General features: G+C 39.1%; 5 protein-coding genes across 7 annotated transcripts; 2 read left to right on the top strand and 3 right to left on the bottom strand.

Annotated features, from left to right (window-relative positions):
* The first annotated feature begins 4,533 nt into the window (after positions 1–4,533).
* LOC110225929 lies at positions 4,534–8,669 on the top strand. Of its 2 annotated transcripts, none has more exons than XM_021016311.1 (3): positions 4,534–4,798; positions 4,883–5,004; positions 8,316–8,669. In XM_021016311.1, exons 1-3 carry the CDS (start codon positions 4,558–4,560, stop codon positions 8,472–8,474), a joined length of 522 nt encoding a protein of 173 aa, XP_020871970.1. In that variant the 5' UTR covers positions 4,534–4,557; the 3' UTR covers positions 8,475–8,669. The 2 variants fall into 2 exon arrangements, with proteins under 2 accessions (XP_020871970.1, XP_020871969.1); XM_021016310.1 differs by lacking the exons at positions 4,534–4,798; positions 4,883–5,004 and adding exons at positions 7,506–7,772; positions 7,888–8,106 and having other exon boundaries at positions 8,191–8,669.
* A 1,128-nt stretch (positions 8,670–9,797) lies between these two features.
* LOC110231103 lies at positions 9,798–10,899 on the top strand. The gene is made up of 3 exons (XM_021035964.1): positions 9,798–9,910; positions 10,058–10,285; positions 10,393–10,899. Exons 1-3 carry the CDS (start codon positions 9,847–9,849, stop codon positions 10,725–10,727), a joined length of 627 nt encoding a protein of 208 aa, XP_020891623.1. The 5' UTR covers positions 9,798–9,846; the 3' UTR covers positions 10,728–10,899.
* Positions 10,900–10,923: 24 nt separating this feature from the next.
* LOC110231100 lies at positions 10,924–12,892 on the bottom strand. The gene is made up of 5 exons (XM_021035958.1): positions 12,488–12,892; positions 12,107–12,322; positions 11,608–12,009; positions 11,303–11,524; positions 10,924–11,224 (listed from the first exon to the last, which is right to left on the bottom strand). Exons 1-5 carry the CDS (start codon positions 12,570–12,572, stop codon positions 10,971–10,973), a joined length of 1,179 nt encoding a protein of 392 aa, XP_020891617.1. The 5' UTR covers positions 12,573–12,892; the 3' UTR covers positions 10,924–10,970.
* Positions 12,893–12,989: 97 nt separating this feature from the next.
* On the bottom strand, positions 12,990–16,662 carry LOC9300953 (probable receptor-like serine/threonine-protein kinase At5g57670). Its single transcript, XM_002864832.2, has 10 exons — positions 16,059–16,662; positions 15,889–15,971; positions 15,550–15,781; positions 14,831–15,424; positions 14,494–14,742; positions 14,239–14,402; positions 14,071–14,150; positions 13,841–13,988; positions 13,554–13,703; positions 12,990–13,452 (listed from the first exon to the last, which is right to left on the bottom strand). Exons 1-10 carry the CDS (start codon positions 16,249–16,251, stop codon positions 13,219–13,221), a joined length of 2,127 nt encoding a protein of 708 aa, XP_002864878.1. The 5' UTR covers positions 16,252–16,662; the 3' UTR covers positions 12,990–13,218.
* A 1,344-nt stretch (positions 16,663–18,006) lies between these two features.
* On the bottom strand, positions 18,007–22,924 carry LOC9300952 (probable leucine-rich repeat receptor-like protein kinase At5g63930). Of its 2 annotated transcripts, XM_021011757.1 has the most exons (3): positions 22,639–22,924; positions 18,720–21,575; positions 18,027–18,640 (listed from the first exon to the last, which is right to left on the bottom strand). In XM_021011757.1, exons 2-3 carry the CDS (start codon positions 21,517–21,519, stop codon positions 18,264–18,266), a joined length of 3,177 nt encoding a protein of 1,058 aa, XP_020867416.1. In that variant the 5' UTR covers positions 21,520–21,575; positions 22,639–22,924; the 3' UTR covers positions 18,027–18,263. The 2 variants fall into 2 exon arrangements, with proteins under 2 accessions (XP_020867410.1, XP_020867416.1); XM_021011751.1 differs by having other exon boundaries at positions 18,007–18,640; positions 18,720–22,924.
* Between the last annotated feature and the right edge of the window lie 141 nt (positions 22,925–23,065).

Here is a 23,065-nt window from a genome sequence, read left to right as displayed (position 1 = left end):
TATAAATCTAACATTGAAAAATGCCAATATTAGCACCATAGCGGGTATAGCTAGTCTCATTGAGGGCCACGGTCAAGCCCATATCCTTTTATCAAAGGGCACGCATCTTGAAATAAGCGATGCCCTATACTCACCCAGCTCAAAGATGAGCTTACTAAGTTTCAAAGATATAAGATTAAATGGTTTCCATATTGAAACAAAGGGTGAAGGGAACAAAGAATTCCTAAATATAATTGAGATCACCCAAGGACATAAGAAAGTCCTAGAGACTATACCCGCATTATCCACTGGTCTCTACTATGCTAAAATCAATATGATCGAAGCTAATATGGCAATGAACAAAGAGTTCATCAAGAAATTCACTTTATGGCATGACCGGCTTGGCCATCCGGGTCATTGTATGATGCGTAAACTAATAACTAATTCAAAGGGGCACACCCTAAAAGGGAAAAGAGTTATCCCTAAGAATCTCACGTGTGAAGCATGTTCACAAGGGAAACTCACGATAAGGCCATCACCGGCTAAGGTAAATAAAGAGACCTTAAATTTTCTGGAAAGGATACAAGGGGATATATGCGGACCAATACACCCACCATGTGGGACGTTTAGATACTTTATGGTCCTCATTGACGCATCGACAAGATGGTCGCATGTTTGTCTCCTATCTACTAGAAACCAAGCGTTTGCTAGGTTATTGGCCCAGATAATAAGACTGCGAGCCCACTTTCCAGATTTTCCGCTTAAGACTATACGTCTAGACAATGCCGGTGAATTCACGTCCCAAGCATTTAATGACTACTGTATGTCCATGGGGGTAAGTGTGGAACATTCCGTAGCACATGTACATACACAGAATGGATTAGCGGAATCCTTCATTAAACGAATTCAATTGATAGCTCGACCGTTACTCATGAGGTCGAAGCTCCCAGTAGCCGCTTGGGGACACGCTGTTTTACATGCATCAGAGCTTATACGCATAAGGCCATCTAGTGAACATAGATATTCACCATCCCAATTACTCATGGGTCATGAGCCAGACATATCCCATCTAAAGACTTTCGGGTGTGCCGTATATGTACCGATTGCTCCACCACATAGAACAAAGATGGGACCTCAAAGGAGGATGGGAATATATGTTGGATTTGATTCTCCCACCATTATTAAGTATCTAGAGCCAACTACGGGTGATCTATTTAAGGCTAGATACGCGGATTGTCAATTTAATGAATCCGAATTTCCTACTTTAGGTGGAGAGACGAACAAGCTGGTTAAAGAAATATCATGGAATCAAACATCCTTGAATTGGCAAGATCCTCGGACTCTGGCATGTGAATCAGAGGTCCAGAAAATAATAAATTTGCAAAAGCTAGCTAATGAATTGCCAGATTCCTTTGTTGACCCAAAGAAAGTTACAAAATCGTACATACCAGCTTGTAATGCACCAGTACGTATTGATATCCAAAAGGGAATCAATGAAATTGCTACAGAGTCTAACGCACGTAAGAAACGTGGTAGACCAATAGGTTCCAAAGATAAAAATCCTCGAAAATCAAAGAAAGGTGCAGTAGGAAACGAGGTGAAGGAAACCATAGACATGGCCGCGGCAGACCCTAAGGAACCGAATAGAGAGATTTGGGACGCCAATCCTCATGGTCCTGAAGGGATAGATGATAAAGAGAAATCAATAAATTATATCATGTCTGGAATAAAATGGAACCGAAAAGATGTCGACATCGATGAAATATTTGCATATAAGGTAGCAATTGAAATAAATGAGGATCATGAACCCACGTCTATATTAGAGTGCACTCAAAGATCAGATTGGCTAAAATGGAAAGAAGCCATAAACGTGGAGTTAAGTTCATTAAAGAAAAGAGATGTGTTTGGTCCGACATTAAGGACACCATCTGAGATAAAACCAGTAGGACACAAATGGGTCTTTGTAAGGAAGAGAAATGAGAATAATGAAATCGTGAGACACAAGGCACGGCTTGTAGCACAAGGATTCTCGCAAAGACCGGGGATAGATTATGAAGAAACATACTCCCCTGTGGTGGATGCAACGACTTTTAGATACTTAATAAGTCTGGCAATAAGAGAAAAACTTGATTTGCGGTTAATGGATGTTGTGACCGCTTATCTATATGGTCCACTGGATAACGAAATATATATGAGATTACCAGAGGGTATTGAGCTCAAAGATAAAGATAAGAAAGTGTCTCGGGACCAATACTGCATAAGGCTGAACAAATCGCTTTATGGACTGAAACAAAGTGGGCGCATGTGGTACAATAGATTAAGCGATTACTTAGTCAGAGAAGGTTATAAAAATGATCCCATCAGTCCATGTATCTTCATAAAGAAATTCGCAAACAAAGGATTTGTGATAATAGCAGTATATGTGGATGATTTGAACATCCTTGGAACCTCTGGGGAAATCGCCCAAACAGTCGAATATCTAAAGAAAGAATTCGAGATGAAAGACCTAGGCAAGACAAAATTCTGTTTGGGATTGCAACTTGAGTACGTGAATAATGGAATCCTTGTGCATCAAAAGGCATATACTGAAAAAGTACTCAAGAGATTCAATATGGACCAGGCCCACCCATTGAGCAGCCCAATGGTGGTGAGAAGCCTCGGATTGGATAGTGATCCATTCGGTCCAAAGAAGGATGAGGAAGAAGTTCTCGGTCCTGAAGTGCCATACCTCAGTGCCATAGGAGCGTTAATGTACTTGGCTAGCCACACTAGACCAGACATTTGTTTTGCCGTGAACCTCCTATCGAGATTTAGCTCATGTCCGACCCAAAGGCACTGGAACGGGATTAAGCATCTTTTACGTTATTTACAAGGAACTGTTGATTTGGGTCTATTTTATGCTAACCATAACAAAGAAGGTTTAGTTGGTTTTGCTGATGCAGGTTATCAATCAGATCCGCATAATGGTAAGTCACAAACAGGTTATGTATTCACACACGGAGGAACCGCGATTTCATGGCGTTCAATGAAGCAAACCATCTCAGCCACTTCATCCAATCACGCGGAGATCTTAGCGATACACGAGGCCAGCCGAGAGTGTGTATGGTTGCGGTCGATGACTCAACACATACGGTCCAGTTGTGGCATGGACGAAGAGAAGGAACCAACGATCATGTACGAGGACAATGCGGCCTGCATCGCTCAGCTCAAAGACGGCTACATCAAGGGAGATCGGACGAAGCACATTCTAACAAAGTTCTTCTTCACGCATGACTTGCAAAGGGATGGAGAAGTTCGAGTGGTACAAGTTCGATCCAGCGACAACTCAGCCGATCTCTTCACCAAGGCGCTACCAACATCGACATTAAGGAAGCTCACGCATCAAATTGGAATGCGGAGACTTAAGGACTTGCAGGGATGACCAAAACAGGGGGAGTAATACGTGCTGTACTCTTTTTCCTTAACCATGGTTTTATCCCAATGGGTTTTCCTGGTAAGGTTTTAATGAGGCAGCATCCCCGAGCGTATTACTGAGATCCTTTGGCATCTACACGGTTATGTCATCCAAGGGGGAGTGTTATAGACCGCATGGTCGGATGGACTCCATAACCGTTGGGCCTAATCCATATTCTAGAAGGCCCATGTCCATATTCTTATGATTCTCCTTATGATGGTCTAATTTATCTTAGTGGGCTTTTGGGCTTTAGGGTTTACTAGCCCAATGGGGATTTGTCTCCCCTCATCATGTATAAATATGTAACGAACTCCATTCATTAATACTAATAAGAACAACAAGTTCTATAACAATTTTAAGTTTTTTTTTTTTTTTTTGTCAAAATGGTTGTACTCGTGCACAACGTCTCAGGCAAGTAATCTGCACATGTTATTGTTGATATTAGGGCTTTCTGTAAAAGGCTCCGGTATTTTAAAAGAGTTAGCAATGCTAGCTTTATTCCTCCATTAACACACATTATTTAATAAATATACGTGTTTCCCACTGCATAAATCATTACAAAAATCAGATCGTGAATATATTACTATGCCTAATCGGCGACTAGATCCAGTAATTTACCATGACAGAGAGATTTACCAGCGAAGTCACTGATGGCCTGGGAGACATTGCTCAACATGGAGCTATCGAGAAAATTAGAGACGCTTTGTCAAATTATGATTACATCTGTGGTGCATGCGTCTATACAAAAGTTTTTTTTTTCAAAAAATCCCTAGGCGACTGATTAAGAGGTGGTACTAGCCAAATAATTAGGGTTTTACTAGCCAATATGTACTATCATAAAATCTTGTCATCATAAGATACGCCCTAAATCCTAATAAACAAAAGTTTCTCCAGTTTATTGGGATTGGTTTGTTTTTGAGACAAGTCTCTAATTTTCTCGAAACGACGGAAGTACGGAACCATGTCTCACGTGTATCATCCTCACAGGGCCGGTGTAAGCGCCGGTAAGATCCCTCTTTCTCTTGCTCGAAATTGTTTGGTCTGTTTTGATAGTTTGCCATATTTTGATAGTAAAAGATTTCATCTGAATTTTTGATCTGTCGTCATATAGTAAAAATAATTTAATGGATTGTTTTCCGGTGGCAGAGGGTAACACAGGTGTGTTCTGGGACGTGGTGGATTTCCCAATCCCTGAATGTGATCCTTATTTGATTTCTAAGAAAATAAAATCAGCTCTTGAGGATAAAGGTTGTTATAATGGTCCTGTCTCAATCCGGTTGTACCAAGATGAGAAAAACCTACTCCCCAAAGAATTGATAGATAGATATGAGTCTGCCGGAATCAGTATCAATTTCGTACCCGAAGGTGAATGAATTCCTTTACCTAATATATATATAAATCCCTCTCTTTTATGCCTCTTATGTGATCTAGATCTCGGTTGATATGTAGTTGCTGAGGCGTATGGATATGCGAGAGTTCATAAGATGTTAGTGGACATTCTTTTGTGGGTACTGGACAGTCCTAACCTTTCCAATTTGATTATACTCTCAAAAAACTTCAAAGAAGAGCAGGCCACGGACGTGGAGGTCCCAACCAGCTAAGAGACATAACTGTTTCCAATCTCCGTATCAGATCTTGGGTCTCTGTTTCAGTTCTCCAATTAAGATAAGTGCTATTTATTTATTATGCTTTATATACATGATCCAATTAAAGTTTGATAAGATAAAATTTGCATGAAAATTGGCACATGTGATTTGATTTATGATTGGAGAATTAATTGAGAAGCTAGTGAATGGAAAGATGTTTAATGGCATGATAGACTGAATGTTTTAATATAAACCCTAGGTTAAACCGAAAATAAACCGAAACCCTAAATCCTAGGTTAAATCGGTTTAATAAACCCTAAGTCACGGTTTAAGATCAAGTTTCCAGAAATAGAAAGTTTCCAGAAATAGAAAGTTCCATATAAGGAAAATTTACAGAAATAGAAAGTTTCGTAAAATAGCAAGTTTTCCAAAATGGAAAGTTACCAAAATAGGAAACCCCTTCATAAGGAAATATTCCAAAACCCTAAAGTACATAATTGTTTAGGATTTCTTTCTAGATGAGAAATAGAAATTTTCCATAAAAGGAAAGTTCCATATAAGAAAAGTTTCCATAAATAGAAAGTTCCATACATAAAACCGAAATCCTAGCAAAAACCCTAGTACTATAAATCGCGGATGCTAAAACCCTAAAACTTAACCGCGAAATCCTAATATCCTAATCTAGTATGATCCGATTGTTTGGTTGTTGCATACTAGATCAATCTTCTAGGGTTGATTTCATCCATATATATATAACATGATTGTTTAGAAAACACTTGCTGAAGACAAGCATGGTTCGGTCTTAACGCATGACTTGATCTAACCGATTACATGAGTTCTCATTTAACTCTATATATTGTAGATGTCAGAAATCAACTATTATGAATGCACGACACTCAATGCCTCTGGTGACAATTATTTACAATGGACTTTGGACACTGAGATTGTCCTAAAGAAAAAAGGGCTTGGTGAATCTATTGTGCAAGGAAACAATGTCACCAGAAGAGAAAGATATAAGGCGATTACTAAGATACGCCATCACCTCAATGAGAGTCTCAAAATCAGTACCTCACTATTAAGAATCCTCTGGACCTCAGAACAGAGTTGAAAAAAAAAAAAAAAAAAAAAAAAAATCAATATAACCACAAAAAAAACGGTGCTATTACCCAAAAGCCCGATTCGATCGGGAGAATCTCAGATTCCAGGAATTCAAATCCATGAATGAGTATAACTCAGCACTATTAAAAATAGTGTCAATACTGAGATTCCGTGGTGAGGAAGTTACTGAGAATGACTTGCTAGAGAAAGCATTCTCGACCTTTCACACAAACAATATATTTCCTCAGCAACAATATCATGAAAAAGGTTTTTACCACATATGCAAGTCTAAATTCTTGTTTTGCTACTTGCTGAGCAAAATAATGAGTTATAAATAGTGAAATGAGACCTCCTGGTCCTACCCCATTATCAGAAGCCCATTGGGCTGAAGAGCCTAAAGAGCCTAAAGAGACTAAAGAGTCTAACCACGTCCAAAGAGATAAGTATCATGGCCACAGTCATGGTAAATGGAATGAACGTGGTAGAAGTGGCAATTATAATTTATATGATCAAGGAAACCATTCATATGGTTAAGGCCGCCGACCCGACTTTGGTCGTAATCGAGGTAGAGGCCACGGTATACCCAAACCACAACACTCAAATAAACTTGTTTGCCACTGATGAGGAATGGGGAAACCATTGGACTAAGACGTGCAGGACACCTAAGCATCTCGTTGATCTCTATCAAGAGAGTTTGAAAAGAATCTGAAGCTCATTTAGTTCATCATGATGGTGAAGAAGATTTCGACCATGAGATAGATGACTATGAGAATTCAATAAACGAAATATCTAAAGACATGGTTCATTAGCCAAATTGCGGGTATAGCTAAATTTTAATGAGGCAACATTCCCCAGCGCATTATAGAGATCCCGGTTTAGTATCGGGCACGGTTATGTCTTTCAAAGGAGAGTGTTATAAACCATATAGATGGACTCCATAACCGGCCCATGGCCCATTAGAGTTTTACCTTATTATCTGTATCCTGCTATTATCCTTGTATATATATCTCTTATTCTATTAATGAAAGACACAGTTCACAACACATTCAAGTTTTTAAAAAAATTAAAATCTACTACAAAAACTAAAAACCCAAAAATCAAAAACCAAAAAAGTACAATCTAAAAACCATTTAAAAACTCACAACCTACATTTAAACGTACCTGCTTGTAGATTATGCCATCTCATATCACCATAATTATTTTGCCTCCCCATGTTGTGTGTTTTAAAATAATCCATATGCCACTATGCCAGTATCATCATGTGTCATCTTCACTAATTCTCTAAAACCCTAGCACTTTCTTGAAAAGATATAGAAATTGTCGTTTTTCCCAAGTCCCCACAATTCTCTATGGAATATGCTGATTCGGTTCTTCTATAGGACAGCATCGAGTTTTCCATTATCAGCCGTTTCTTATACTGAAAAGAGATCACGACAACAGGGCCAAACTGATATCTGCAAGGCCCAGCCCAATCAGATATTACCTGATCTGATCACCCTAATTTCAGATCTGCGAGTTTCAGATCTGCAGCCGCAGAAGTCTTTAATTTTCTCGCTCTCCGTCGAAACTCGAAACCATGTCTCCCGACGAAACCATGTCTCCCGACGAAACCATGTCTCGAGTGTGTCATCCTTTCAGGGCCGGTGTGCGCGCCGGTAAGATCCCTCTTTGTCTTGCTCGAAATTGTTTGGTCTCTATATTTTGATAGGAAAAGATTTGATCTGTCGTCATATAGTAAAAATAATTTAATGGATTGTTTTCCGGTGGCAGAGCGTAACACAGGAGTGTTCTGGGACGTGGTGGATTTCCCAATCCCTGAATGTGATCCTTATTTGATTTCTAAGAAAATAAAATCAGCTCTTGAGGATAAGGGTTGTTATAATGGTCCTGTCTCAATCCGGTTGTACCAAGATGAGAAAAACCTACTCCCCAAAGAATTGATAGATAGATATGAGGCTGCCGGAATCAGTATCAATTTCGTACCCGAAGGTGAGTGAATTCCTTTACCTAATATATATATAAATCCCTCTCTTTTATGCCTCTTATGTGATCTAGATCTCGGTTGATATGTAGTTGCTGAGGCGTATGGATATGCGAGAGTTCATAAGATGTTAGTGGACATTCTTTTGTGGGTACTGGACAGTCCTCCTGACCTTTCCAATTTGATTATACTCTCAAAAAACTTCAAAGAAGAGCAGGCCACGGGCGTCCTATTCGGTTTGCATTTGAGCGGTATGAAAGTTCTCTCAGCAGAGCCTTTATCAGAATGGATACCTTTTACTGAAAGCTCAGCTTGGCTTTGGAGTAGGCTTTGTGAAAGCCTATCATCAGATGGAGGCGTTAGAAAGCAAATCTGAAGAGAGGCTAGTGTTTAGGGTTTAATGTTTTATGTTATAATGATGCACTCTGTGATTGATAATCTTTGGTTTGATCATTTATGGGATTAAGAGTAAACGCATATGTATGTGTCGTTTTGTTATTTTGATGCTGTTTTATAACTATGTGAAGTGATATGTGTAGCTAATGTTATGGTAAATTGCTCGATGGCAGTATCCTGAGATTCACTTTAAAGTACATTGCGGACGCTGCAAAATAACTGGCCGGCAAACAAAACTATGAGGATCTGTCTTGTTTAAGTGGCCAAACAAAAATGTCTGCATGAGAATAGATTGGCCAAATTCTCACTTTAGAGTCTGCATGCGCCTAATTAAGCACAATGAGACATTTTGCATCTAATGGATTGAGCAATCTATTCTCATGCATGTTTGAAGCATCAACCATTAGATGCAAAATATCTCATTGTGCTTAGGATCTGGATTATCTTTGCATATCCATTATGCAATAGATGAAGAACTCACCAAGTAAACCTTTTGGCTACGTACCTTGTGGGACTGATTCTCTTGTTCTTTATATGATTCTATATATTTATAAACAAGTCATTTATTCTACTAACGGTCGCTCTCTTTTGCAGACTCTTTCTACGACTTTATCTATGGGTGCTGATGAATATGAGTTTGGTTCCTTGGCAATGATTGTTATAGGTTGTGTTATGGCTTTTATTGCCACACTAATAATGTCCTAGTTGGTGCTGCATATCAAGCTCGTAACTTCAACAAGACTTAAACATTCCCAAGAACTTGGGATGAGCAACAACACTCGAATTAAGGAACTATTAATCTATTTATACATACAATATGAAGAATTTAATAATGGTGCCACCCACCACTGTGATAAACCATTCCCCAGAATCTTGGGATCATATATATGCAGTTTAAAGACATTAGCTAAGAATCATTCAAGGGGTTGGAGATGATAGGGTTAGTTTCTAAAGAACTAACCACGCCACCACGACCACGGGGACCTCGTCCTCTATACACTGGCGCTACAACATCCGTCCTTGAATTATAGCAATAGCCACAGTATCTCGGGTATTGCGTTCCGCATTGGGGGAAAGGGTTTTCTTGACATTTAACTAGTAGGCTCCGAGGATCTTGTAAGACAATATTGAGATTATCATACTTTTTCAAGACTTCAAGAACACTTACGACCTGCTTGTCTTGGAGACATCGATCGCTAGGTTTTAATCGGTCCTAATCCTATCATAACTAATAACTGATAAATGCAAGGCCCAGCCCACTGAAAAGAGATGTAAACCCTAATAAACAAAAGTTTCTCTGGGATTGGTTTGTTTTTGAGAATTTTTGCGCTCGCCGTTGAAACTCTGAAACCATGTCTTCCAACGAAGACGACATGTCTCACGTGTATTATCCTTACTGGGCCGATATATACGCCAGTAAGATCCGTCTATGTCTTCATCGAAACTGTTTGGTCTATCTTTTGTTAAATTTAAGATTTCATCTGAATTCTTGATCTTTCATATAGTAAATTTTTTTTTAATGGATTGCATTGATTTTTGATTACATGGTGTCTCCGGTGGCAGAGGGTAACACAGGTGTGTTCTGGGACGTGGTGGATTTTCCAATCCCTGAATGTGATCCTGATATGATCTCTAAGAAGATAAAATCAGCTCTTGAGGATAAGGGTTGTTATAATGGTCCTGTCTCAATCCGGTTGTACCAAGATGAGAAAAACATCATCCCAACGAAGAAACAAGAATTGATTGACAAATATGAGGCTGCCGGAATCAGTATCAATTTCGTACCCGAAGGTGAATGAATTCCTCCTTTACCTAATATATATAAGACAATTCCTCTCTTTTATATATATATACACACATATGTCTCTTATGTAATCTAGATCTCTGTTGATATGTAGTTGCCGAGGCGTATATTCATGCGAGAGTTCATAAGATGTTAGTGGACATTCTTTTCTGGGCACTGGACAATCCTGCACACTCCAATTTGATTGTACTCTCAAAAAACCTCAAAGACAACGAGACGGTCAGTAATCTTCAGGCTTTACATTGGTCAGGTACCAATGTTCTCTTAGCCGAGTCTGTATCTGAAGATCTACCTTTTACTGAAAGCTCAGCTTGGCTTTGGAGTAGGCTTTGTGAAAGCCTATCATCAGATGGAGCCGGAAGCTCACAAGATACTACTGTTGCTGTTTACAAGCTAGAAAGCAAATCTGAAGAGGAGGCTAGTGTTTAGGGTTTTATGTTATAATGATGCACTCTGTGATTGATTTATCTTTGGTTTGATCATTTACGGGACTAAGAGTAAACGCATGTATGTGTCGTTTGTTATTCTGATGCTGTTTATAACTATATATGTGAAGTGATGATATGTGTAGTCAGTCTAGCTAGTTGATTGCTCGATGGCAGTATTTATTGCAAGGATCCTGAGATTCACTAAAAAAATTAGTATATAATTAATTACTTTGGCCCTGTTTTATTAAAGAGTTGCATTTTCCGTAGGCTCTCTTCCGCTTTGGTGGGAAGGGTTTACAAGACATTGATGTAATAGGCTCGCAGGATCTTGGAAGACAATATTGTAATTACCTTTCTTTCTCAAAGCTTGAACAACACTTGCGACCTGATTCTCTTCTTTGATGTTACTTGAGAGTATAATCAAATTGGATGGTCTACCACAGTTGCGCCGTGCCCAATCAAGAATTCTCAGTATCATTACTTGAACAATCGCAGATTCTGCAATAGTACGTATACCAATCAATCAAGACGTAAAAAAACAAAAAAAGGACGAGAAAAGAGCACATTCATTCACACCTTTGGGTAAGGGAATGGGCCAGATTCGGCTGCCTATATACTTATCTATCAAATCTTTGGAGAGGGCATTCTCATCACCAACGAAGAATGCACGTATTTGCCAATGACCTTGATAACCCTTTTCACAAAGAGCGGATTTGATACTACGATAAATCAAAACAGGATCGTGTTCATAAAGGCTTGACGAATCCTTGAAGTCCCAGAAGATGTCTGTGTCTTTCCCTGTGACAGATGGACGACTTGATCGATAAGATAAAATATAATCAATCAATATACAGACAAACAATATGGAGACCTGTCCTTACAAGCGAATCTACTCTGGGAGATACTGCTGAACATGTTTTCAGCGGAGCTATTGACAAATTTAGAGACGCCGGATGAGAGACGACGACGCCTTTGTCCGCGGTATCCATGCTTGCTTTTGTCGACAGGGATTTCGTCAACACAGTTATTGCTTTTGTCGACGTCAACACGTTTATTGGTTTTGTGGACAGGGACTCCAACACATTTATCTAATAGGCTCCTAGGATCTTGGATGACAATATTGTAATTACCTTTCTTTTTAAAGGCTTCAACAACACTTGTAAACTGCTTGTCTTCTTTCATGTTTTCTGAGAGAATAATCAAAGTTGATCGGTTATTTTGCTCTCTCAGTGCCCAGGTAAGACTTGACACTGACATACTGTGAACTCTCGCATGTTTATTTCCTGGAATATATATATAGTTCATCAACGGAGATCATTATTTAGATCAAATTTGAGCAAACAAAAAAAAAAAAGAGAAAGAAAAAAAAGAAAATTCAACCTTGGGGAACGAGTGTCGTAGAGATTCCGGCGCTTTCATATATATCTCTCAAAGTTTTGGGGATATTATCATCAACGACCGCCCAGATGTTCGATAAACCACTAAAAAAACCCTGATCATCAAGATCGGACATGATATTCTTCTTAACCAATTCAGGATCTAGACGATTAAGGATTGATAAATCCTCTACGTCCCACATGACCATTACCCATCCGCCTGCCAGGTTTAACATAACAAAATCAAAAAATTCGGATTTGATAACATCCATATTAAAATTAATTAGATCCAAAATATATATATGGTTGAATAGAGAGACAATATAGACGAACAATTTCGAGCAGACAGACAAACAATTTCGAGCAAAACTGAGAGAGATCTTACGGTCGAATGTAGAGCTATCCATTGAGACGCCGGATCCGATGAATGAGAGGCACTTTGAAAAATTAGGGCGCTGCATGGCATGCATCTATATAATAAACACAGAGACTATCTTATTGGGCTGGTGACAAAAAATCTTATTGTGCTGGGCCTGACAGATTAATCTGTGTCTTTTTTCTTTTTCTTTTTTAAATACTGATTTTATAGCAATACTCAAGAACATGCTTGCTACATGTTTCTCATTTTCAATCTAAAAATGCATGATTAAATAGGGAAAGAGGAAGATTTGGCTGCAATAAGATCTGCACGATCATTAACTTCTCTTTGTTGGCTCGAGATTCCTTCGTCGTGTGGTCAAGAATAGATACCCACTGTGTAACTGCTTAGTCTTGGTCAGAGCGAGTCTGATTCAAAGACAACCTCTGTAAAAGCCAAGATTGTCTAAGCACCGTACTGCCCACGAAAGAGCTGTAGCTTCAGCAATTCTAAACTGGAAAGTAGCAGATGAGAACACTTACATTTTATAAAACTGAACCCAAGGGGCACACTTCAAACATTTTCTACTCTGACAAAACTAAGAACACAAATTACCAACTTTTGGCCTCTCTACAAGAGCTCTCCACTCTTCCTAAATTGACACATCTTCTTAAAGCTTGAAAATCTCAGAAAAAATCGATTACAATTTACACAACTTACAATATCGTCAAATTTTGGGATTTTTCGGGTAAAAATTATTAGTTGAAGTTGAAGCTAGCAGTGCGGCTCCATCGCCCTTTCAAGTATTCCTCAACAGAGATACTGCTAGCTTCAGGGCTGCTATCAGAAGCCGCATCATCTTCCAAATCAAGCAATGCAAGGTTTATGTGTGATTCTATATTTGTCAAATATGCGCTTTCGTCTTCTGAGGCTCTCACTTGTTGCTTTCCCCACTCTGTTGCTTCTTCGTCCCCTTGTAAGATCTTTAGGACCTGAGGTTGAAATAATGATATATCCCAAAAGAAAAGAGCAATGAGAAGCAAAGCATAAGGATCCATAGCAAACCAAGGAGATAAATGATACGTATGCTTACGAGGCCAATTTGCGGACGTTCATGAGGTGTGCGTTTGATGCATAGCGTGGCAGCTAACAATAGTTTCTCGACTAGATCGTTACTGTTATCATTTTCTAGACTGGGATCCAGTAACTGAGCAAACTTTCCACTCTCTAGAATTGGGTTTGCCTGGGAAAAAGGAAGTCATTTCATATAATTTGATTGCAATAGACATGGAAGAGTAACATTGCTTCCTATAATTTGATCGCAATGGCAAATTGGCAGAATAACAGTATGAAGTAGAAAATGTGGACTATTATGCTTACCCATAAGACAAGGCTCTCCTGGCCTTTAGACTGGTCGATGCAGATTGGTTTTCTACCCGATAGGAGCTCGAGCAATACAACACCAAAAGCATAGACATCAATCTTGTCGGTTACTTTACCGTGCATGAAGTACTCTGGTGCTAGGTAACTGTCAAAGAAGGAAAGTTAAGAGGCAGATTCATGGAATGATGATAGTTTTAAGGAAAGGTGTAAATAACCAAGTTAAATACCCAAATGTCCCAGCAATATCCCCACCCGCCACGTGCTGCGAAGTACTTGAAGCCAAGCTGGCGAATCCGAAATCTGAGAGCTGAACCAGTATAATTCAATGTCAATCAGGAAGCTTTGGTAATTGCATCTGTGAATGAACTCAGATTATGAATGAGATGTCGCAGTACCTGTGGCTCAAAATCATCTGCCAAAAGAACATTAGAAGATTTCACATCCCGGTGAATCACTTCTGGCTCATGAGTATTATGTAGATAGTCTAACGCCTCGGCAACACCCACTGCCACCTTATATCTCTCCAGCCAGCCAAATTTTTTTGCATCCTTTCTATTACCTGATTCAAGAAATGAGAACAATCACAATGGATATTTATCTAGTATGACTGTATAAGAATCCAGCGGGAATATCAAATGTAGTTTATTTACCATGAAGGTTCTCTTCAAGGCTTCCTCGTGGTAGATAATCGTACACCAGCATCAAATTATTATTCTCAAAACAGAAACCAAAGAGAGATACTATATTTTTGTGATGTACACTGGTAATGACTTCAATTTCCAGTATAAATTCCTTCAACACATCCAGACAAGGCTTTAATATTTTGACAGCTAATTCCCTCCCATCTGGTAGATCTCCTCTATAAACATAACTATTACCACCTTCTCCAACCAAGTTCTCTGGAAACAGAAAAAGATGCATACATAAGCGAATGATGACAAGTCAGACCAAAACTAAACTCAAGTTAGAATATGGAAAGGGGCATACCGGATGCAAAGTTTGAGGTAATTGACAAAACTTCATCGTATGTGAATAATCTACATGTGGAGGAGTATTTTTCATGTAGACCCTCCAGCTCTTCTGGAATGTTGTTTGATCCAGTGCAGGGAGAAAGAGGAGACTGCATAAGCTCAGAACCAAATCGTGAAATGGAAACATCTTCACCGTCAATACTAGAAGAGCAATCTTCATCACAACCAGAGTCACTCCGTTTCCTATCCAGATAGATTACAGTTTCTGAATGCCGACCTCGCAGCCTGGAAACCCACTGAAGTACAGTCTTCTTAGCAGAGACTTTGGGCCAACTTTTTCGATTGCCATAAATCCCGCGAAGAAAATGCCAACCTGGTCCTGACTCAAGGGAACCAGAATCAGTCTCATTTGTTTGTACTGGCACTAAAGCCAACGAATTGTCTACACCTAAGCTTTCAGAAGACTGCAATGACGAACTACGACTAGTTCTTGTCCAGCGTGAGCTCGTTCTTGCCGGGCTAAAACTGTTTCCAATCTTTGCCGCTTCAATAGCAATGTCCGGTGATCCACAAACTAAAGAGGGAAGATTCATTTGTGGACCATCTGCACCTGCAAAGCCCAAACCTTTACTTTAAGAACTAACAGAGAACAAACCAAAGTAGACATCAACAGTTGACAAATCAGAAAAACTTGAACCACAACCATTAATATGAGAAAGTAATGGGGTAACATACCACTGGTATTAGGTACTCTCCGGAACATAATTTTGCCACTTTTAACAGCAAAAACAGAGACATCCTTGGCAAGATTCCTGGCACAATACTTGGCTAGAGAAGCTGAAGAACGGATAGTGTGATGTTTCCTAGAGGAACCAACGATTAAACTTGTAGCTCCACACGATTTCACTTCTTGTACAAGAACTTTCCTAGCTGACTTCCCTCTGAAAACCTTTAGCTTCAAATCTACCTGTTACACAACATCAATCAATTTCAGTAAAAAAAAAAAAACACTTAAACCCATCCTAAAAGCAGCTTAGAATCGTCAGAAAAAATCATAAAGTGAAAAACTTTAACCTGTTTTAAGTTGCAGAAGCTTTCATAAACACCAAGCATAGTATCAAAATTCCTAACCAACGAAATAAGCGACGTTGAGCCCTCTTCACAAACCAAAACCAACCAAAGAAAATCAAAATTAGAAACAAAAATCTCAGATCGAATACGAAAATCGAGGGTTTAGAACAAACCTAGAGAGTAATCGAGAACATGAAGAGCAACGATTCGATCTCCAGGACGCGCTACATTCACCAAAGACCATGTAAGAACCTCTCGACTCCATTCATCTGGCTTTACACCCACAATTAACAACGCCGAACCTTCCGCCACCGTTTCTTCGACTCCGGCGACTTTGCCTCCTCCTCCTTCTCCGGTCGGATTCATCTTAAGCAAAGACGAATCCTCCTCCACACACACACTCTCTGAATGTATCAACTATCTCTCTCAGTAGCAAATCTCTTCTCTTTTCTTCTCTTCTCTCTCTCTCTCGTGTGTGTGTGTGTGTGTGTGTGGTGGTATTGTCGTATAGCTCTTGGGCAAAGGGAAAAGAGCGAATCACGTTAACTGTCTCCGGGAGAAAAAGTGGGAGAGAGAAGAGAGAAGAGATGTTTTGTGTCCTCTGGTTTGAATGAATCTCAGCCGTTGATTTACCCTATTGATCCGATTTTTACTACTATTTAATTTTTTTTGTTAGTTTAATTAATTTAAATTAAAGAGGAAAACTAATTAAATTAAGCACGAGGAGGAGAGAATAATAATGGACATCGTTATCATTCATTCTCTTTTACGGGACAAAAGAATCTCTTTCTCTTTATTTTTATTTTTCCAACTTCTTCTTCACTTTGGATTCTTATTTATTATCGCCTGATTTTTCTCATGTTTTATCATTATATATACATGTCATTATCATATATATATATTTCTCCTCCCCAAAAAAAAAAAAAAATTCATGCATGTTTCATTTTTCAATAAAGTGTAGCTAACTCTCTCATATTTTTCATTTCTTTTTTTCTTAAAAATTGGCTAAAAGTAGAGGACAAAAATAGATCCGTCGGTGAAGAGACCTAATGTTTTAACATAAGAAAGAAGAGACCTAATAATGTTTCTCGTTATATACATATGTGGTTTTAATTTGCATTTGTCTTGATTCTTTAATCAATACTTTGTTACATAACGTATCAACACACTACATTCAGTTATGAAAAAAAAAAAAAAGCGAGATTATATAAATACAAATAGAAATTATCATTATTAATTTGTGAAAAGTATGTTTGGATGTGTTGAAACAGATAATTTCTAAATTAGACTACTAAGAATTATCTTATGATTTACATCGGGGGGATTTGAGAACGACAAAGTAAAAACAGAAACTAAAATCATTCTCTAGATTTCGTCTTATATAAAGCATTGATTAATTATTACTAAAACTACCTTAGATGTTTCTAGCACATATTAAAGAGTATGATCGAGTTAGGTAATAAATATACCCCTACCAATAAAGATCTCGTAGTGATTTGAGTATTTTTAACGAATCTCAATTCTAACCATCATGATATTATCACTAAGATATTTATTCACATTTTTTTATTAAAGATATATTTATTCACATTTACTGTCGCAAAACGAGTCATCATCGACTCTTAAAGATGATCATCTCGATTATTCATATCCTATCCTTTCTTTTTGAATTTTCAGTTTAAAGAAAAGCAAAAAAAAAAAATAGCTTTCAAACTTTCATGGCGTACGAATAAGTCTTAGTATGACTCGAATCTATAGTCTGATTTAAAATCATATCCCTAGAGAAGTGAAGACCAAGAGGACTAATTATTTAACAAAATTAATATTGAACAAAAACAGATCCACATTAACTCACTACCACATAGCTAAAATTGAAAACTACAAAGAGATTAGATGATATAATTTGGTGGGCACGATTCAGAATAGCACGTGAAATATTTTATTTAATAAAATCCAGCTAACCGTGATCTACGCTAATTATGATTTCCAGAGCAAAAGTGACCGTATATTATTGGTGTGTTCATTAAATTAAAAATAATTATAGACCTAATCACTATGACATAGTATCAAGTAATAATTAACAATACATGGATAACTTTCATACTTAAATGTTCCAATGTGTTGAGAGAACTATTTACCTGTTCATATTAAAAAGTTGGTTCCACTAAAGACAACGGCAATTACCGTTTTGAGTCCCATGGATAATGATTATTAGATTAACACTAATTAATTAAACCTAACGGTAACTTGTAGATATAGCTACTGCTTATATCTTTTGATATAGCTGCGTATAGAATTTACAACAATAATTATTCGCCATGGTTACATAGAAGAATGATCTCGTGTAAAAAAAGAAGCTACAACAACAATGTATCGAGTCATGGGGTAGTTGTTTGTGTCAATTCTTCTGTATCCAAGTGTTCTTCTTCTCCTTCCGATCTCTCAGACTCAATAAGCATGAGAACAACTTGTCGCATCGATGGCCTCGCGACAGGAGACACACTTGTGCAAAGCAGAGCAATCTTTAATACAGTGAGCATATGAGAGACGATTCTCTCGTCTTCTAACGTTAACCGAGGATCAAGAACTCCAGAGGACAATGCATCTCTTCTTATGTAACTCCTCACCCAGTTCACCACATCTCCTCCTTGATCTATTGGCTGAACCGGGGCTTTTCCGGTTAGCAGCTCCAGTAGAACCACCCCGTAGCTATAGATGTCAGACTTCTCTGTCACTTTCATGGTGTATGCATATTCTGCAAAGTTGTTAAACAGTTTTTATTCAGTCCCCTCACTGGATATACCTAATTGCACAAACAAAAGCAAAGACTTTACCTGGCGCAATGTAGCCATAGGAGCCAGCAATGGCAGACATGGATTTAGAATGTGGCATGTCAATCACTTTTGCTAGTCCAAAATCTCCCACATGAGCTTCAAACTTGTCGTCAAGTAGGATATTGTTTGATTTTATATCCCGGTGGAAGATTCTCGGCTTGCAATCATGGTGCAAATAGGCGAGACCCTGAGCCGCACCCAGAGCGATTTTAAATCTCTTAGACCAATCCAAGTTGCCTGAAGGATCATGAAGTATTTCTCCTAGGCTTCCCTTGGGCATGTACTCGTACAGAAGCAGATTTGATCCTTGGTGATTGCAGAATCCATGTAGCTTGACGATGTTACGGTGCCTGATATTCCCAAGAGTTAGAATCTCTGCTCTAAAGCTATTATCCACATTGTTGTTGTTGCCGCCTTCGTGGTTTGATGCCAGCTTCTTGACAGCTAGAGTGTACCCGGCCGGAAGAACCGCCTTGTAGACGGTTCCACAAGCTCCTCTCCCAACTACAAAGCTCTCATCGAAATTATCAGTGGCTGCAACTAAATCTTGGAACGTGAATCCTTCCTTCGGAGGGAAGTATATGTCTAAAGACATTTCCGACTGTTGGCCATCTTGAGCGGAAGAAGATACTGTCCTCACCGGGCGTCTCATGAGGTAGACAATGAGAGCAATCAGCATGAGAGATACCCCACCAATCGCAGCTGCAGTGATGGCTATGATTTTACTGGAACGCATTCCTCCGGGCTTCACGGTTGACTGAGAAGGTGCAGAAGGCTGTGTTTGGATACACTGGTTGAGCGGTGGGCCGCAAAGCCCTTCATTACCGATGAAGCTAGAAATGGATATGTTACGTAGAAGTGGAATAGGACCAGTCAAGCTGTTGTATGAGAAGTTGTAACCAAGCAAGCTAGAGAGATTAGCAAAAGAGCTTGGTATTTCCCCAGACAAATTGTTATTGTTGAGGAGGAGGAACTCAAGCATAACAAGATTACTGAGCTCAGGTGGTATTTCTCCGGTAAGCTTGTTGTAACTGAGGTTCAATGCTATTTGCAAACCGGTCAGACTGCCCAACTCCCGTGGAATGCTACCGTTGAACAAGTTTCCGCCCATTTGTAGCTCGGTCAAGCGAGATAAGTTCCCTAGAGCCACAGGTATTGTACCCGAAAGATTATTGTTTGAGAGCTTCAGAAGCTCAAGCTGGTAGAGGGAACCTACCTCACTTGGTAAGGTTCCCGAGAAATTGTTGCAGCACATGTCTAGTCGTTGAAGCATCTTGCAGTTGAAGATTTCAAAAGGGACCTCTCCAGTAAGACTATTGGATGAGATATTCAAGGTCCCAAGCTGTGAAAGTGTGCCAATCTCTCTTGGAAGCTCCCCCGTGAAGTCATTGTCTGCTAGCTGCAGCCTTTGTAGGGCACTACAGTTCCCGACCTCCCTAGGGATGGAACCACGGAATCTGTTTTGTCCCAGCTCAATGGCTGTGAGATTAACCAGTTTACAAAGGTTGGATGGGAACCGACCAACGAGGTTGTTTCTGGCTAGACGAAGTTGGACCAGAGTTTTGCAAGTGGTGACTCCAGTAGGAATGTTGCCAGAGAGGTTGTTTGTACCCAAGTTCAAGATGATCATATTGGAGTGAAGGCAGAGGTAGCTTGGAATTCTTCCTCTGAGATGGTTATCAGACAGATCGAGCACCCAGAGATCGCTATACCAGCCAAGTTTTGGAGGTATAGTTCCGCTAAGGGAGTTCTGAAACAGCTGCAGCATGAAGAGTCCTCTTAGATACTGAAATCCCAGGGGAATAGGACCCGTTAAAGCATTGATGGAGAGATCAAGCTTTGACAGATTCTTCAGAGTAGAAAGCTCTACAGGGATGGTACCTGTGAGTTGGTTCTCAAAAAGATGAAGAAGCTCAAGCCCCTCTATGTTCCCTAACTCCAAAGGTATCTCTCCGGTCAAAGCGTTCTCTGAGAAATCTATCTCAATTGCATTTGAGAGGTTCCCAATCTCTCTCGGAATCGTTCCATTCAACACATTTCTGTAGAGGTAGAGATACTCCAGCGACTGAAGGTCCCCAAGCTCTTTCGGGATTGGCCCGACAAGCTGGTTCTTGTAGAGAGCAAGGGTTTCTAAACTTGAGCAGTTGCTAATCTCCCTGGGGATAAACCCTGAGAACTCATTTTCCCAAAGAATCACCTGTGAAAGTTTCTTGAGCATTCCAATCTCTTTTGGTAATTCACCACTCAACTGGTTCTGTGCAAGACCAAGCATGACCAAGCTCTCACATCCACCAATCTCAGAAGGCAAACTTCCAGAAATCATGTTCTGACCGGCTCGGAAGCTTGTCAGTCTCTTGAGGTTGCCAATGGAACGCGGCAATTGTCCACTGATGTTGTTACTGTAAGTCACCAGTTGAGAGAGAGACAAAATGTTCCCAATCTCCACAGGGAGAGACCCTGAGATTCTGTTGTTGTAAATGATCAGATTCTCCAAAGACACAAGCTTTCCTATTTCCACAGGTATCTCACCATCAAACTGGTTATTGTTTAGTTTCAGAATCTCCAAGCTTGAACAGTTCCCAATTTCCTTAGGAATACTCCCTGACAACCCATTATATGACAGATCCAGCTGCTTGAGATGAACCAATCCACCTATGCTTGGTGATAGCTTACCTGAGAGAACCATCGACGAGAGATTCAAGGACAAAACCTCTGGATCACTCGAATAATTGCTGCACATGACGCCGGTCCATCCACAAGGTACAGAATCATTTGAATTCCAGTTTCTCAAATTCTGCATATCATCCACAAACTTGCTCTTGATGTCAAGAAGATATTGACCTTCTAAGTTCAAGCCTGTTGTCTCAGAGATCAAAAGGATAAGAAGAAGAGATATGAAAAAAACAGCAAGCTTCATCATTTCCTTTACCATTCATCCATACACAGAATCCCTTAAACTTTCCTTAGAAGACATCAAACAAGATGTAATCATGTCTGCAAAAACCTCTCTTTGTATATCTCTTAAAGACTATTAAATACCATAAAACCATCCAAAAAAAGTCAATTCATCTGGCATAACAAGCATATTTGAAAGAAGAACATAGGCTCTAAACTATGGATCTGGATCCAAGACACATACCTCTGAAAATTCTAGGCAATAAAACAACCTTTGAAACTGGTTTCAGGAAAGGAAAAAGAGAAATGGAAGAGGTGCAGACCTTTTTTTCTCCTTTCCAGGAAAACAATATTAAAAGGAAATGGTCAAGCTATGATTAGTTTTTTGATCATTGAAAGCTTTGAAGTTTGAAATTTGCTCATTAAAAAAGTCTTCTATTAGTACTGGCCTGTCTTTTAATATTAGTTTCAGAAGCCTATCAGCTTTGCTTTTGTTTATTTCAAGTAAAAAAGAAACTCAATATTCGTTTTGCCTTTGAAGCAACAAATAAAGAAAGCCAAAAATATATGAATTAGTCAAAGTGAGAACTAGAAGGCTTAAAAATGATGGTCTTTTTTGTAACTTTGAAGGTTTAAAACTCAAATACTCAAATCAACAAGATTGGAGATGGCCGACAATACATGGCATGGGAACTTGGCTTTCCTCATTCTCTCACGATCGCATTTTTCGTGCATTATTCTAATGTAAAGTATCAATTATAGTCCAAGCAAAACAGTTGGTTTAATCTTCTATATACAGATAACAACCAAGATAACAACTGGAGAAGGGACAACAAGCTCGACTATCAGTTATAGTCCAAGAACAACAAATACTTCGAGAAGCTTGTCAATTTGAGACCAAACTCTACTCTTGCAATGACAAGTACCCACTTGGTCATGCACAGAAATAAACCTAATTGACTGTTCTCGGCTACCAATATACCGAACCAAGCTATGCATATTCCAAGATTGGTATGAAAAGTACCTGAATTGGCTCCAACAATTCCACAGGAGACGGTCCAATCATTTTATCACCTATCTCTCTCTTTCTATTTTTTTTTTTTCCTTTCATGGTTGTCGCACTTGGTTTCTTAGCCGAAGAAGATGACCCGAATCCTACGCCGGAGGAGCTCGCCGGATCCGCTGTATCTCAGTTTCGATTTGAGATTTTTAAATCGTTTTATGTACTAAATGGACTGGAAATGGTGTGCCGTTTTCTAAACAACAAAACGGCGTTTAATCTGGTTGTTATATCGTTTTTTTTACAGAACAAAACGACTGTGTTTCGCATCGTGTCTAAATTTTGTTAACAGATCTATCTACAATTAATAGTACAATTAAGGACTAAACTTTGTAGCTTAAGCATTTTGTTAACATCTATTACTTGACCATCTAGACTCAAATCTATGGCA

Source organism: Arabidopsis lyrata, assembly GCF_000004255.2.
Source record: "Arabidopsis lyrata subsp. lyrata unplaced genomic scaffold ARALYscaffold_8, whole genome shotgun sequence".
In the NCBI taxonomy this organism is placed as follows: domain Eukaryota; kingdom Viridiplantae; phylum Streptophyta; class Magnoliopsida; order Brassicales; family Brassicaceae; genus Arabidopsis; species Arabidopsis lyrata.
The sequence above is the reverse complement of the archived record's forward strand: the minus strand, read 5'-3'. Positions and strand labels throughout refer to the sequence as shown.

Coding starts and splice junctions, on each gene's coding strand:
- LOC110225929 (XM_021016310.1), top strand. CDS start 7,694: ATGTCTCCCGACGAAACCATGTCTCCCGACGAAACCATGTCTCGAGTG. Junction 7,773..7,887: donor CAGGGCCGGTGTGCGCGCCG/GTAAGATCCCTC, acceptor TTCCGGTGGCAG/AGCGTAACACAGGAGTGTTC. Junction 8,107..8,190: donor TATCAATTTCGTACCCGAAG/GTGAGTGAATTC, acceptor GTTGATATGTAG/TTGCTGAGGCGTATGGATAT.
- LOC110231103 (XM_021035964.1), top strand. CDS start 9,847: ATGTCTTCCAACGAAGACGACATGTCTCACGTGTATTATCCTTACTGG. Junction 9,911..10,057: donor CTGGGCCGATATATACGCCA/GTAAGATCCGTC, acceptor CTCCGGTGGCAG/AGGGTAACACAGGTGTGTTC. Junction 10,286..10,392: donor TATCAATTTCGTACCCGAAG/GTGAATGAATTC, acceptor GTTGATATGTAG/TTGCCGAGGCGTATATTCAT.
- LOC110231100 (XM_021035958.1), bottom strand. CDS start 12,572: ATGCATGCCATGCAGCGCCCTAATTTTTCAAAGTGCCTCTCATTCATC. Junction 12,010..12,106: donor TACGACACTCGTTCCCCAAG/GTTGAATTTTCT, acceptor TATATATTCCAG/GAAATAAACATGCGAGAGTT. Junction 11,525..11,607: donor CTCCCAGAGTAGATTCGCTT/GTAAGGACAGGT, acceptor CATCTGTCACAG/GGAAAGACACAGACATCTTC.
- LOC9300953 (XM_002864832.2), bottom strand. CDS start 16,251: ATGAATCCGACCGGAGAAGGAGGAGGAGGCAAAGTCGCCGGAGTCGAA. Junction 13,704..13,840: donor AGGAGAGCCTTGTCTTATGG/GTAAGCATAATA, acceptor CCTTTTTCCCAG/GCAAACCCAATTCTAGAGAG. Junction 13,453..13,553: donor AACGTCCGCAAATTGGCCTC/GTAAGCATACGT, acceptor TTTCAACCTCAG/GTCCTAAAGATCTTACAAGG.
- LOC9300952 (XM_021011751.1), bottom strand. CDS start 21,651: ATGGTAAAGGAAATGATGAAGCTTGCTGTTTTTTTCATATCTCTTCTT. Junction 18,641..18,719: donor CTATGGCTACATTGCGCCAG/GTAAAGTCTTTG, acceptor ACAACTTTGCAG/AATATGCATACACCATGAAA.